At 47.2% G+C, this 14,678-nt stretch overlaps 1 protein-coding gene across 1 annotated transcript in view; it reads left to right on the plus strand.

Annotated features, from left to right (window-relative positions):
• The window catches only part of ZNF292 (zinc finger protein 292), a 76,227-nt gene that overhangs the window by 18,669 nt on the left and 42,880 nt on the right, over positions 1-14,678 (plus strand). Inside the window, 1 exon segment of the mRNA XM_044292272.1 lies at positions 8,579-8,733. Coding sequence (XP_044148207.1) covers positions 8,579-8,733 — 155 coding nt within the window.

Genomic DNA, 14,678 nt, shown 5'->3' on the forward strand with positions numbered 1-14,678 from the left:
GACGGCTCACTACACTGGTGGATGGGGCCACGGAGCCTCCTGGATACAGGAGGTTCTCGATGATCTCTTTCTGAAATTTGAGGAAGGATCCTGTTCTCCCAGCCTTACTGTAGAGAACAAAACTATTATATACAGCCAATTGAATTAAATATACAGACACCTTCTTATACCAGCGTCTGGTCCTGCGGGAAAGTAGATAAGGAGCCAACATCTGGTCATTGAAATCCACCCCTCCCATGAGCGAATTATAGTCGTGGACACAGAGGGGCTTTTCAATGACACTGGTTGCTCCTTCAATTTGGATTGTCGTGTCTGCGTGAATGGAGGAGAGCATGTAAACGTCACGCTTGTCTCTCCATTTCACCGCAAGCAGTTCTTGGTTACACAAGGCAGCCCTCTCCCCCCTTGCAAGACGGGTGGTAACGAGCCATTGGGGGAAGCCCAGGCGACTAGTTCGCGCTGTGCCACAGCAGCCAATCTGTTCTAGGAACAAATGCCTGAAGAGGAGCACACTTGTGTAGAAATTGTCCACATAAAGATGGTACCCCTTGCCAATTAAGGAGGACACCAAGTCCCAGACTGTCTTCCCACTGCTCCCCAGGTAGTCAGGGCAACCGACTGGCTCCAGGGTCTGATCTTTACCCTCATAGATCCGAAATTAGTGGGTATAGCCTGTGGCCCTTTCACAGAGCTTATACAATTTGACCCCATACCGGGTGCGCTTGCTTGGGATGCATTGTTTGAAGCCAAGGCGCCCGGTAAAATGTATAAGGGACTCGTCTACGCATATGTTTTGCTCAGGGGTATACAAATCTGCAAAGTTGGTGTTGAAGTGGTCTATGAGGGGCCGAATTTTGTGGAGCCGGTCAAAAGCTGGGTGGCCTCTGGGACGAGAGGTGCTTTTGTCGCTAAAGTGCAGGAAACGCAGGGTGGTCTCAAATCGTGTCCTGGACATGGCAGCAGAGAACATGGGCATGACCGCAATTCATGCTTTTTGGTTAAGCCCATGTTGAGGAGAAGGCCCAGAAAATTTTTAAATTCGGAAACTTGGACAGGTTTCCACCGGAAAGACTGGGCATAATAGCTTCCCAGGCTGGCGGCTATAAATTCAGTGGCATATTGGTTTGTTTCTACCACAACTAAGTCCAAGAGCTCCGCAGTCAAGAACAGCAAAAAAAAAACCCAGTGCCGAACCGATCTGAGCTGTCTCAAACCGAACTCCAGACTGGGCGGTGAAAGGGGGAACTACTGGTGCGGATGAAGTTGGGGGGCTGCCAATAAGGGTTTGCCAGCACCTCAGGGACTCTGTGCGGTGGCTGCGACGGGGTAACTATTGCACCTGCCACCGTACCAGCTTCAACTGCCCTTCTGGTGCTCGCCACTTCACCATGTTGTACGGCAGTGCTGGTACTAGGTCCAGGGTGGTCTGCTGGTGTATGCCTCACCACGTAATCCGACAGCGCCAGCCCCACTCTGCTGCCCTTGAAGCGGATCCTGCGCAACCTGTGCTGTAGCAACACAGGGCTGGGTACGCCTGTTGGTATCAGGGACCTCAACCTCCTCGTCCGAACTTTGGGTCAGACTGCCACTGCTTTCTACAGGTTCATATTCTGACCCGCTGGATTCGTCAGATGAGGGTTCCCATTCCACATCCGAATGGGTCAGAAGCCTGTAGGCCTCTTCAGAAGAATACCTCTTGTTTGACATTTGGACTACTAAATTTAGGGGGTATTCCCTGAGACTACCCAAGAAAAAAGGCAAGCCTGTCTTACAAATGGGGGGCTAGCGAAGTACCGGAGGCTGCTGCGATTGATAAAAAATATCAAAACAGATTTATTTTTTTTTTTTTTTATCGCCGCAGCGCGTGTAAAGTGATTGTGCAGTGATCAAAAAAATAATTATTTTTTGTCACTCCGGCGGGGTGGGCGTGGGTGAACGCACGTGTGGGCGACCGATCAGGCCTGATCGGGCAAACACTGCGTTTTGGGTGGAGGGCGAACTAAGGTGACACTAATACTATTATAGATCTGACTGTGATCAGTTTTGATCACTTAGGGCTGTTTCACACGAGCGGATGCCGTGCATGACATCCGCTCCGTGAAAGAGTGCCAAGACCTGATGCAGACTGCAGAGGCACGGAGCATTAACATGACTGATAATGCTCCGTGCCTCTCTGTGATCTCTGTCACTGTGATTTCGTAGTAAAGAGGTCACAGAGAGGCACGGAGCATTATCAGTCATGTTAATGCTCCGTGCCTCTGCAGTCTGCATCGGGTTTTGGCACTTTCACGGAGCGGATGTCACGCACGGCATCCACTTGTGTGAAACGGCCCTTACAGATACTATAAAAGTACAAATGCTGATTAGCGATACGCTAATCAGTGACTGTGGTGGGCTGGGCGCTAAACGATCGCTAACTGCCTAACCAAGGGGCCTAAACTATCCTAAAACCTAACAGTCAATACCGGTGGGGGAAAAAAAAGACAGTTTACACTGATCACTTTTTTTCCCTTTCACTAGGTGATTGACAGGGGCGATCAAGGGGTTAATTGGGGTGATTGGGGGGGGGGGGGGTGATTGGTGTACTCACTGTGATGTCTGCTCCTCTGCTGGAACCAACCGACCAAAAGGACCAGCAGAGAAGCCATTTAACACCTTATATTTATAAATATAAGGTGTTAAATGACTTGTAATTATTTTTTTTGAAAATTATCAGCCTGCCAGCGATGATCATTGGCAGGCTGATGATGTAATACCCCTCTAGCTTTGAGCGTCGTCTCGCGAGATGACGCACCAACGTGTGACTCTGCCTCAGACGGCCGCCTCCGGACTGCGATCCTGCGTTAGGCGGTCCGGAGGCGGTAAGGACTGGCGTTTTAGACGCCAGTCTTAATAAAGATCCATAGTTGGGGATTGTTGATCCGCCGAAGTTATAAAGAGGAGCCGGCCTCTCCATAACTTCGGCACATCCAGCGCCAGTTCTAAATGTAAGACCGCTTCTTTGCTGTCTTATATTTTAGACCATTTTCTATCCCTAAAACGTGTAGAAAATGGTGAATGAGACAGGCCTACCGGCCTGTCCTCTTCCCCCTCCCACACCACGCCCTCAATGCGTGCACGGCCACCTCTCCCATTCATTTCTATGGGGCTGACGGAAATAGCAGAGCCAGCGCATGGCTATTTTTGGCAGCTCCATAGTAATGAATGGACGGCGCAAGCGCAGTGGGCCCTCCTCCACTTTCTCCGCTCAGTTCTCCTTGTAGGTGCGGGTCCCAGCGGTGGGACCCGCACCTATCAGACAATGGGGGGCATATCTTAGCGATGTGCCCCCATTGTCTAAGATGGGATAACCCCTTTAAGGCTGTATTACACTGGCTGATATTACAGCCAATTAGCAATCATCGTGCAGTGTAAGGCTCCTGCACACGACGTATGTATTTTGCAGTCTGCAAAAAATACGGATACGTCAGTGTGCATTCCGTATTTTACGTAACAGAACAGCTGGCCCCTAATAGAACAGCACTATCCTTGTCCATAATGCGGACAATAACAGGACATGTTCTATTTTTTTTTTTTTTTTTTTGTGGAACGGAAATACGGACATATGGAATGCACACGGAGTAACTTCCTTTTTATTTGCGGACCCTTTGAAATTAATAGTTCCGTATACGGTCTGCAAAAAACCCTGGAACGGACACTGAAAGAAAATACGTTTGTGTGCATGAGGCCTAAGGGTGAAGGCACACATACAGTTCTGCCATGCCTTCAGCGTGCAGTTTTCAAGTTAGCCAGTTTAGCAGTCTCTGGTGTTCTGCATTGTGTGAATGATTTAAAGGGAACCTGTCACTGGGAATTTGTGTATAGGGCTGAGGACATGGGTTGCTTGATCGCCACTAGCACATCCACAATACCCAGTCCCTATAGCTCTGTGTGCTTTTATTGTGTATAAAAAAAAAAGATTTGATACATATGCAAATTAACCTGAAATGAGTGAGATCTTGTGTGACCAGAGAAGTCATATTTTCAAGATCTCACTCATTTCAGGTTAATTTGCATATCTATCAAATCGTTTTTTTTTTACACAATAAAAGCACACAGAGCTATGGGGACTGGGTATTGTGGATGTGCTAACTTCATCTAGCAGTAATAAAAAACTGCTTCCTAACAGCATGTTAGAACGGCACTGTGTGCCAGCACCCTAATACTGACGCTGATTTCCCGATTAACGAGCAAACACTTGTTCATCAGGCAATTCTGATTTTTAAGTATGTGTAAAAATCAGTGCTTGCCGCCAGCGTATCGTGGTGTCTAATAAAGATCTGCTGCCAGCAAACCACTAGACAGTATGGGGACAAGCGATGCATTAGTGATCTCTCCTCCCCATGCTGCATGTAATAGCAGTGGTTTCATCCGCAAGCGAGCAGGCGAATGCTCCCCCTACCGACAATCTGCCACATCGGGCTGTGTAATACAGGCTTTACTGTGAGTGTACTACTTCTCACTACTCCCATGCAGAACTCCGGGTGACTGCAGCATTAGTTGTTGCCTTCTCACTGCTTATGCAGATGTCATTTACAGAGCCATGGATGGAAATTGTGGCCACATTTTTCATAGCTCCGTAAAATAGTTTGATATAAATAGCTTTTTGAAGAGAACATGTAACTGTGAAAACAGTCTTATTATAGAGCAGGAGGAGCCGAGCAGATTGATGTATAGTTTTGTGGGAAAGGATCTAGTGTAACTTAGATTTAGTATAACCTGTCATTCATTTTTTAACCTCTACTCTGTGTGGCACAACATAGGGACATAAGAGTAGAGGCTCCAAAATAGTTATTACGTGGGGAATGCATGAAGCTATTAACACAGGCATGTCAGAAGAGGTGACAGGTCCTCTAACACCTGTTTAGCCTGAGTCCAGCATGGGCTCTGAGCAAAGCACTTTAAAGGGGTTATTCCATGACTAATGTAGTGTAAAAAATGAAAAGAGACCATATAGTACATGACAATCCCTTTCTAACAAAGCTAGAACCAGCCCTGTACCTCACATGGGTCAAGAAATCTCCCCATTCATTGCTCTGCTACATTTATATCAAGCTGACAGTTCGAGGGGGAGTGTCTTTTCTGCTGCAGCTTAGGCTACTTTCACACTAGCGTTCGTGGGTCCGCTCGTGAGTTCCGTTTGAAGGAGCTCACGAGCGGACCCGAACGCCTCCGTCCAGCCCTGATGCAGTCTGAATGGAGCGGATCCGCTCAGACTGCATCAGTCTGGCGGCGTTCAGCCTCCGCTCCGCTCGCCTCAGCACAGGACAGGCGGACAGCTGAACGCTGCTTGCAGCGTTCAGCTGTCCGCCTGGCCGTGCGGAGGCGAGCGGATCCGTTCAGACTTACAATGTAAGTCAATGGGAACGGATCCGCTTGAAGAGGTCACCATATGGCTCAATCTTCAAGCGGATCCGTCCCCCATCTTGCGCACTTAGAAAATTTTCTAAGTTATTAATGCACACGGATCCGTACTGAACGGAGCCTCCGTCTGCATTAATATGATCGGATCCGTTCAGAACGGATCCGATCAAGCGCTAGTGTGAAAGTAGCCTAAGGCTACTTTCACACTTGCGTTCAGAGCGGATCCGTCTCAGACGGATCAGCTCATATAATGCAGACGGTGGCTCCGTTCAGTACAGATCCGTCTGCATTTGGCCCCATGCACACGGCCGTTATTCACGGCCGTGTGCGGGCCGTGGAACCGCGGCCTGGATCCCTCCTGAGAGCAGGAGCGCACGGCGTCACTGGTTGCTATGACGCCGTGCGCTCCCTGCTGCCGGCACAGTACAGTAATACACTGGTATGATCTATACCAGTGTATTACTCTATTGCGGCGGCAGCAGGGAGCGCACGGCGTCATAGCAACCAGTGACGCCGTGCGCTCCTGCTCTCAGGAGGGATCCAGGCCGCGGTTCCACTGGCCCGCACACGGCCGTGAACAACGGCCGTGTGCATGGGGCCTTATATTGTTAAAATATTTCTAAGTGTGAAAGTAGCCTCAGACGGATCCGTCCAGACTTTCAATGTAAAGTCAATGGGGGATGGATCCGTTTGAAGATTGAGCCATAGTGTGTCATCTTCAAACGGATCCGTCCCCATTGACTTACATTGTAAGTCTGGACGGATCCGCACGGCCAGACGGACACCCGAACGCTGCAAGCAGCGTTCAAGTGTCCGCCTGCTGAGCAGAGCGGAGGCTGAACGCTGCCAGACTGATGCATTCTGAGCGGATCCGCGTCCACTCAGAATGCATTAGTGCTGGACGGAAGCGTTCGGGTCCGCATGTGAGCCCCTTCAAACGGAGCTCACAAGCAGACACCCGAACGCTAGTGTGAAAGTAGCCTAAGAGGGCGTGTCTCAGCTCTCCCCATCACAGCTCAGGAGGCAGCTGAAGGATGAAACTGAGCATGCGCGGCCTTCTCAGTGAGCAGGACAAAGAAATAAGGGAGGGGGGGGGGAGCAGGTGGCGCTATACAGATACAGATTTTATTGAATAACTCAATGGGTATGCACAGTTTTTAATTACATGCAATTACAAAAGTATTCAGATCCAGATGCTGGTTTGAAAAGTGTAGAGTGTTTTGTGGGGACATCCCCTTTAACTTATGGGGGAAGGTCTGCTTTAGCTGCTCATATCTCCTAATTGGCAGCAGCTAGAGACATGGGCCTGGTCTTGTTTGAAAGCTGGCATTCCAACCTACATTCACTGCATCCCATTAAGGCCTCATGCACACAACAGTATTTTTTCACGGTCCGCAAAACGGGGTTCTGTAATCCGTTTTTGTTTCCGTGTGTCTTCCTTGATTTTTGGAGGACTACCAGACATGAAGGAAAGTAAAAAAAAATCTAAGTAAAGTTTGCCTTGCAAATGATAAAAAAAAAAAACGGACACTGATCACGGACGCGGATGATAATCTTGTGTGCATCCGTTTTTTGTTTTTTTTTTCACGGACCCATTGACTTGAATGGGTCCGCGAAAAAAATAGGACAGGTCATATTTTTTTGACGGATTGAAAACACGGATCACAGACGCGGATGACAAACGGTGCATTATCCGAGTTTTCAACGGACCCATTGAAAGTCAATGGGTCCGCAGAAAATCATGAGAAAACGGAACAACGGACACGGAACACAACAACGGTCGTGTGCATGAGGCCTAACAGTGATATCCTCTCATGTAGTAAAGGTAATGCTTTCATGCTGGTCTTGTTTGAAAGCTTGGAATGCTGCCTATCCAGAGATATGAGCAGTTAAAGCAGTCGCCCAACAAATGTCTGCTCGTCTACGGGGGAGACCTCTGCATTTACATGCACCAATCTCCTCCACAGTATGTGGAGGAGTGATCACTACCACCATAGCTCATCCCCATACATAATCATTGTAGCAGAGCCTGTTTTGAATGGTGCGACCTGCCAGCAAATGATGATTCAGCTGTGCTCACCAATGATCCTGTTACCCTATGAACGAACGTTTTGCTTGTTCATTGGGTAATTGGCTGCACCATTACACCAGTAGAACATCGCTAACGAGCATTTGTACGAATGCTCGTTAGCGCTAATCTTCCTGAACATCAGGTAGTGTTTAAGGGATTACAAATACTGATGCAAAATAGCGACCATGTGAAAGTGGCCTGAGGCTGGGGATACACTAGACTGACTGTATGTAGCATTTCTAATTGACTAATTGTCAAGTGACAGCCGCAGTACAGAAAATCCAGTCAATTTCCTGCTTTGTACTATAGCTGTGTACAAAAAGTTGACTGTGCTTAGTTTGGGGAAATCCCTTCCCCCCCGTGTGTCTTTCACACCAGTCAAAAAACGCTTCTGTTATTGATAATACAACAATCTGCATCTATTATGAACGGATCCGGTTGTATTATCTTTATCATAGACAAGACGGATCAGTCATGAACTTGACAAAGTCAATGAGGGACGGATCCGTTTTCTATTGTGTCAGAGAAAACGGATCCGTCCACATTGACTTACATTGTGTGTCAGGACGGATCCGTCTTGCTTCACACCACATTGGGGACAGAAAAACACTGCTTGCAGTGTTATTCTGTGCGATGAGGACTCAACTAAACGGAATGGAATGCATTCTGTTTCATTCAGTTTAGTTTTGTCCCCATTGACAATGAATGGGGACAAAACGGAAGCATTTTCCCCCGCTATTGAGATTCTTTGACTGATCTCAATAGCGGAAAGGGAAATCGCAAGTGTGAACGGAGCCTTACATCATCGTGTCAGTACAGTACAATAGACCTGCGATCTGATAGGAACGATCATAAAACACTTTGATGCAGTCAGTCTGAGAGATGTGGACGGTGGACCCAGCACATTCTAGTGAGTCAGCCCTAAATGTTTATATCGGCTGATCCCCTGAAAGCAAATATACAAATTATCCGATCAGTTGTGGCTGACAAAACTGAGATTTTAACTTAGAGCAGTTTTTATACGTGAAGTCTTAATGCTGATCTACTGCAAATTGACTAGGCAGTGATTAGCCGTGTACTAACAATGTGCTCCTCTTCATACAGACTCTCCTTGAGTATGCTGAAAAATGGAAAGCTTCCGAAGATTCTCTGCCCTTGCTGGAAGTGTACACTGTGGCCATCCAAAGTTACTCCAACGCCAGACCATACCTCACCTCGCAGTGTGAAAACGTCAGCTTAGTGCTTGAGCGGCTAGCTTTGTAAGTATTTAAGTGTTTCTAACAGAAATATATATATATATATATATATATATATATATATTCTGCAGTGGAAAATGCTGCTGATCAATCAGCGCGGAGGAATCCAACACTATCTCTGCAGATTTTGCAGTGGATTTTTCCACAGTGTTTTCCAATGAATGGAATGGAAAGATTCTCATACAAACCTGCAACAAAATCTGCATTATAATTCACACCAAAAAATCTGCAACTTTCTAGAAAAAAGAAAAAAAAAAGACGGCACCTGCGGATTTTCTGGCGTAATGTTCGGCCATGTGTGCAGGCACCCTTTGAGCTCTTTCAGGTGAGTGTGTGCAGTCCAGAAATCGCGCTCCGTGTGAGATTGATCCTCTGTTCTGGACACTACTCGTCTTGCAGTAGCGCAAGTGCCTCTACATGACCTTCATTCTACAGCAGGGATCAGCAACCTCCGGCACCCCTGCCATTCAGAAACTAGAATGCTTCAAGTTTGTATGCTGGGAGTTGTAGTTTTGCGGCAGCTGGAGTGCTGAAGGTTGCTGAGCCCTGTTCTATAGGATCATACTGACAAAGAGCGCTCACTATGATTCTGTAGCAATAAGGTCATGCAGAGGCACATAAATCAGTATAAGGCCTCATGCACACGACCGTTGTGTGCATCCGTGGCCGTTGTGCCGTTTTTTTTTTCGCGGACCCATTGACTTTCAATGGGTCCGTGGAAAAATCGGAAAAATGCACCGTTTTGCAGCCGAGGCCGTGATCCGTGTATCCTGTCCGTCAAAAAAATATGACATGTCCTATTTTTTTGACGGACAACGGTTCACGGACCCATTCAAGTCAATGGGTCCGTGAAAGAACACGGATGCACACAAGATTGGCATCCGTGTCCGTGGCCGTAGGTTGCTTTCATGCAGACGGATCCGAAGATCCGTCTGCATAAAAGCTTTTTCAGATCTAAGTTTTCACTTCGTGAAAACTCATATCCGACAGTATATTCTAACACAGAGGCGTTCCCATGGTGATGGGGACGCTTCTAGTTAGAATACACTACAAACTTTGTACAAGACTGCCCCCTGCTGCCTGGCAGCACCCGATCTCTTACAGGGGACCGTGATCCTACAATTAACCCTTTCAGGTGCGGCACCTGAACGGGTTAATTGTACTATCATATCCCCCTGTAAGAGATCAGGGCTGCCAGGCAGCAGGGGGCAGCCCCCCCCCCCCCTCCCCAGTTTGAATATCGTTGGTGGCACAGTGTGCGCCCCCCATCGGGCCCCCCGTCCTCCCTCTAGTGTAATAAATCAGTTGGTGGCACAGCGGAGTTCCGATCGGAGTCCCAGTTTATTCGCTGGGGCTCCGATCGGTAACCATGGCAACCAGGAAGCTACTGCAGCCCTGGTTGCCATGGTTACTTAGCAATAGTACAACAGTAGAAGATTCATACTTGCCTGCTTGCTGCTGCGATGTCTGTGACCGGCCGGGAGCTCCTCCTACTGGTAAGGGACTGTTCTTTAGCAATGCGCTGCACAGACCTGTCACTTACCAGTAGGTGGAGCTCCCGGCCGGACACAGACATCGCAGCAGCAAGCAGGTAACTATGAATCTTCTACTATTGTACTATTGCTAAGTAACCATGGCAACCAGGACTGCAGTAGCGTCCTGGTTGCCATGGTTACCGATCGGAGCCCCAGCGATTAAACTGGGACTCCGATCGGAACTCCGCGGCCACCAATGATCGGGGGGGGGGGGGGGGGGGCGCACACTGTGCCACCAACGATATTCAAACTGGGGAGGGGGGGGGGAGGGGTCTGCCCCCTGCTGCCTGGCAGCCCTGATCTCTTACAGGGGGATATGATAGTACAATTAACCCCTTCAGGTGCGGCACCTGAGGAGTTAATTGTGCTGATCACGGCCCCCTGTAAGAGATCGGGTGCTGCCAGGCAGCAGGGGGCAGTCTTGTACAAAGTTTGTAGTGTATTCTAACTAGAAGCGTCCCCATCACCATGGGAACGCCTCTGTGTTAGAATATACTGTCGGATCTGAGTTTCACGAAGTAGCTCATATTCGACAGTATATTCTAACATAGAGGCGTTCCCATGGTGATGGGGACGCTTCAAGTTAAAATATACCATCGGATTGGAGAAAACTCCAATCCGATGGTATAAAAGAACTCCAGACTTTACATTGAAAGTCAATGGGGACGTATCCGTTTGAAATGGCACCATATTGTGTCAACATCAAACGGATCCATCCCCATTGACTTGCATTGTAATTCAGGACGGATCCGTTTTGGCTCCGCACGGCCAGGCGGACACCAACACGACTTTTTTTTCATGTCCGTGGATCCTCCAAAAATCAAGGAAGACCCACGGACGAAAAAACGGTCACGGATCACGGACCCCGTTTTTGCGGACCGTGAAAAAAAACTGTCGTGTGCATGAGGCCTTATGCTGTGTGCTCTTGCAAGACGAGCAGTGTCCAGAACGGAGGATCACACATGGAGCATGATTTCTGGACTGCACGCACTGCTGTAAAATAGTCCATTCTGCTGCACAAAAAGGTATTAGGCTGAGTTCACACGAGCGTGACAGATTAGGTCCGGATGCGTTCAGGGTGCGTTCAGTTAAACTCGCACCATTTTGCAAGCAAGTTCAGTCAGTTTTGGCTGCAATTGCGTTTAGTTGTTCAGTTTTTTCCGCACGGGTGCAATGCGTTTTGATGCGTTTTTCACGCGCGTGATAAAAAACTGAAGGTTTACAAACAACATCTCCTAGCAACCATCAGTGAAAAACGCATTGCATCCGCACTTGCTTGCAGATGCAATGCGTTATTAACGCAGCCCCATTCACTTCTATGGAGCCAGGGCTGCGTGAAAAACGCAGAATATAGAACATGCTGCGATTTTAAAGCATTGCAGAAGTGATGCGTGAAAAAAAATGCTCATGTGCACAGCCCCATTGAAATGAATGGGTCAGGATTCAGTGCAGGTGCAATGCGTTCACCTACTGCATTGCACCCGCGCGGAAATCTCGCCCGTGTGAACTCAGCCTTATAGGTGCCGGCTAAAAGTCACGATCTCGCAATGGACAAGAAAATGCTTTTTTATCGGGTGATCGCCAGCCAATTTACACAGGCCAATTATTGGGAACAAGCAGGTCTCTGAACGCTCATCCCTGATGATTACCCTGATTATTGCTCCATGTATAAGGAAGGACCTTAAGTTAGATGAAGCTGTAATATAAGTGACACCTGCGCTCATTGGCTACAACAGGTGATCTTGCTGCATAATTTACTGCAGCAAATCTTTGCTTAGCAAATAATGAGTAGTTGTTAGGCCATGTTCAGGCAGATTCTGCACCAATAATTTGTGACAATGTGCAGTACAACAAATGTGGATGAGTATCTGCAGTAAAGTCTGGATATATGCCAGCCCTTACCTTCAAAAGAGCATTTTTATCTAGGTAAGAATTGCAAAGTACAGTATCTGTAAATACGTACTGAAATCTGTATCAGTACAACCAGTATGCAGTGAAAAAAATGTTTTTGGTTGGGAAGCTCGCTAGCCTCAATTGGAGGTGCTTCATTCATGTGGGAAAAAATGCCAGGATAATGTGGAAATGCTGAAAACGGGCAAGTCCAGTTTATGGATTAGTTTAGATTCAGGGGATAGCAGTCAGGGCAGCGGAGCAGTGAACTGGGGCACCTATACACAAAATAACTTAAAATGCAGGGGTGAACCACTAATAGTCCTTTGGCTGACCCTATGAAATGGCCGTGAATGTCTCAGAAACATAGCCTTAAAGGAGCTTTCACGGTTATTTTATACTGATGGCCTTTCCTCAGGATAGGCCATTAGTTTCATAGTTGGAGATCTGACACCCCACACATCTGATTAACTGTTTCAGGGTAGCTTCATTGTATAGTGGATGAATCTAGCAACTACATTGCTGCTCCCATTAAAGTAAATGGAAGTGCAGAGTGTTAGACCCCCCCCCCCCCCCCCACCAATGTGATATTGATGCCCTACCCTGACAGTATTTATTTATTTATTTCTTTAAAAGGGTTTTAGATCTTTTTACAGATGACCCATCCTCATAAGTTATCAGTATCTCATTATTGTGGGACTGGCAGTAGTGCTGCAGCCTTCTCTGCTCAGCAAGCACAGTGTTGTATATTGTATAGCAGCCGAGCTTGGTATCTCAGCTCAGCCCCATTCACTTCAATGGGCCATGTGGCCAATAAACATGACATGGCCTGCGGAAAGCTTTGAGAAGGCCAGGTTCTACTGCTAGCGCCGACTCCTTCTCAAACGGCTGATCAATGGGGGTCGGAACTGACGACTCATCCAGATGATAGGTAATCAGTAAAATACCTCAGCTGGCATGTAGACTATCCACCAGACTGACTGTGCCGGCTCAGGTCTCCAGTCCCTCTCTAACCTCAAAGTTGAACTTTCATTTAGTGATCAGGAGAGGTCAGAGAAGGGAGACTCGTGGTGGAACATCCTAGTGTGTATGATAATAAGACTATGTACAAGAGGCATTATTGTGGGGCGGGGGGGGGGGAATATTTTTTTTTAATTTACATTTGAGCAAAAAGTGTCCAGTCCAAAATTATTCATACCCTTCTCAATAATCAATAGAAAAGCCTTTATTGGCTATTACAGCAATCAGATGCTTCCTATAATTGCAGACCAGCTTTTTGCATGTCTCCACAGGTATTTTTGCCCATTCATCTTTAGCAATGATCTCCAAATCTTTCAGGTTGGAGGGTCTTCTTGCCATCACCCTGATCTTTAGCTCCCTCCACAGATTCTCAATTGGATTCAAGTCTGGACTCTGGCTGGGCCACTCCAAAACATTAATGTTGTTGTCTGCTAACCATTTCTTCACCACTTTTGCTGTGTGTGTTTGGCTCATTGTCATGCTGAAATGTCCACTGGTGCCCAAGGCCAAGTTTCTCTGCAGACTGCCTGATGTTGTCGTTGAGAATCCTCATGCCGTTTACTGTAATTAGGTTCCCTGGTCCATTTTGGCTGAAAAACACCCCCAAAGCATTAGGTTCCCACCACCATGTTTGACAGTGGGGATGGTGTACTTTGGATTGAAGGCTTCTCCTTTATTTTTTTTTTCTTTTTTTTTTTTACGCCAAATGAAAAAAACGGCATTGTGACCAAATAATTCAATTTTTGTTTCATCTGACTAGAACACAGAAGACCAGAATTCGTCGTAGTCTTTGTCCAGATGAGCTTTGCAAAGGCCAAGCAAGCTTTTGTGTGCCTTATCTGGAGAAGTGGCGTCCTCCTTGGTCTGCATCCATGGAACCCAGCAGTGTGCAGTGTCTGTTGGATTGTCTGCCTTGAGACATTGCCTCCAGCAGAGCCCAGATTCACTAGGATGGCCTTGGTGGTGATCCTTGGATTCTTTTTCACCTTTCTAACTATTCTCCTGGCCAGCACAGGTGTCACTTTTGGCTTCCGACCACGTCCTCTGAGATTTTCCACAGTGCGGAACAGCTTGTATTTTTTCATAATACTTTGCACTGTAGCCACTGGAACTTGAAAACATTTAGAAATGGCTTTGTAGCCCTTTCCTGACTTGTGAGAAGCCACAATGCGCAGCCGCAGGTCCTCACTGAGCTCCTTTGTCTTAGCCATGACTGTCCACAAACCAACTGCAGAGAGCTGCTGTTTTTCACCTGTTGAGTTGATTTAAAACAGCTGTTCCCAATTAATCAGGGTAATTAGGATGCTTTAGAACAGCTTGGACTATTTGGAATGGTATAGAACTTTTGATTTTCCCACAGACTGTGACAGTTTGTGAAGGGTATGAATAATTTTGAATGGGACACTTTTTGCTCAATTATAAATAAAAGCTGAGAATTCTCTCCCCCCCCCCCCCCCCCCCAAATAATGCTTCTTGTACATCGTCTTATTATCTTTTGGGAGA

The sequence above is a fragment of the Bufo gargarizans genome, chromosome 4 (genome assembly GCF_014858855.1).
Source record: "Bufo gargarizans isolate SCDJY-AF-19 chromosome 4, ASM1485885v1, whole genome shotgun sequence".
Lineage (NCBI taxonomy): Eukaryota > Metazoa > Chordata > Amphibia > Anura > Bufonidae > Bufo > Bufo gargarizans.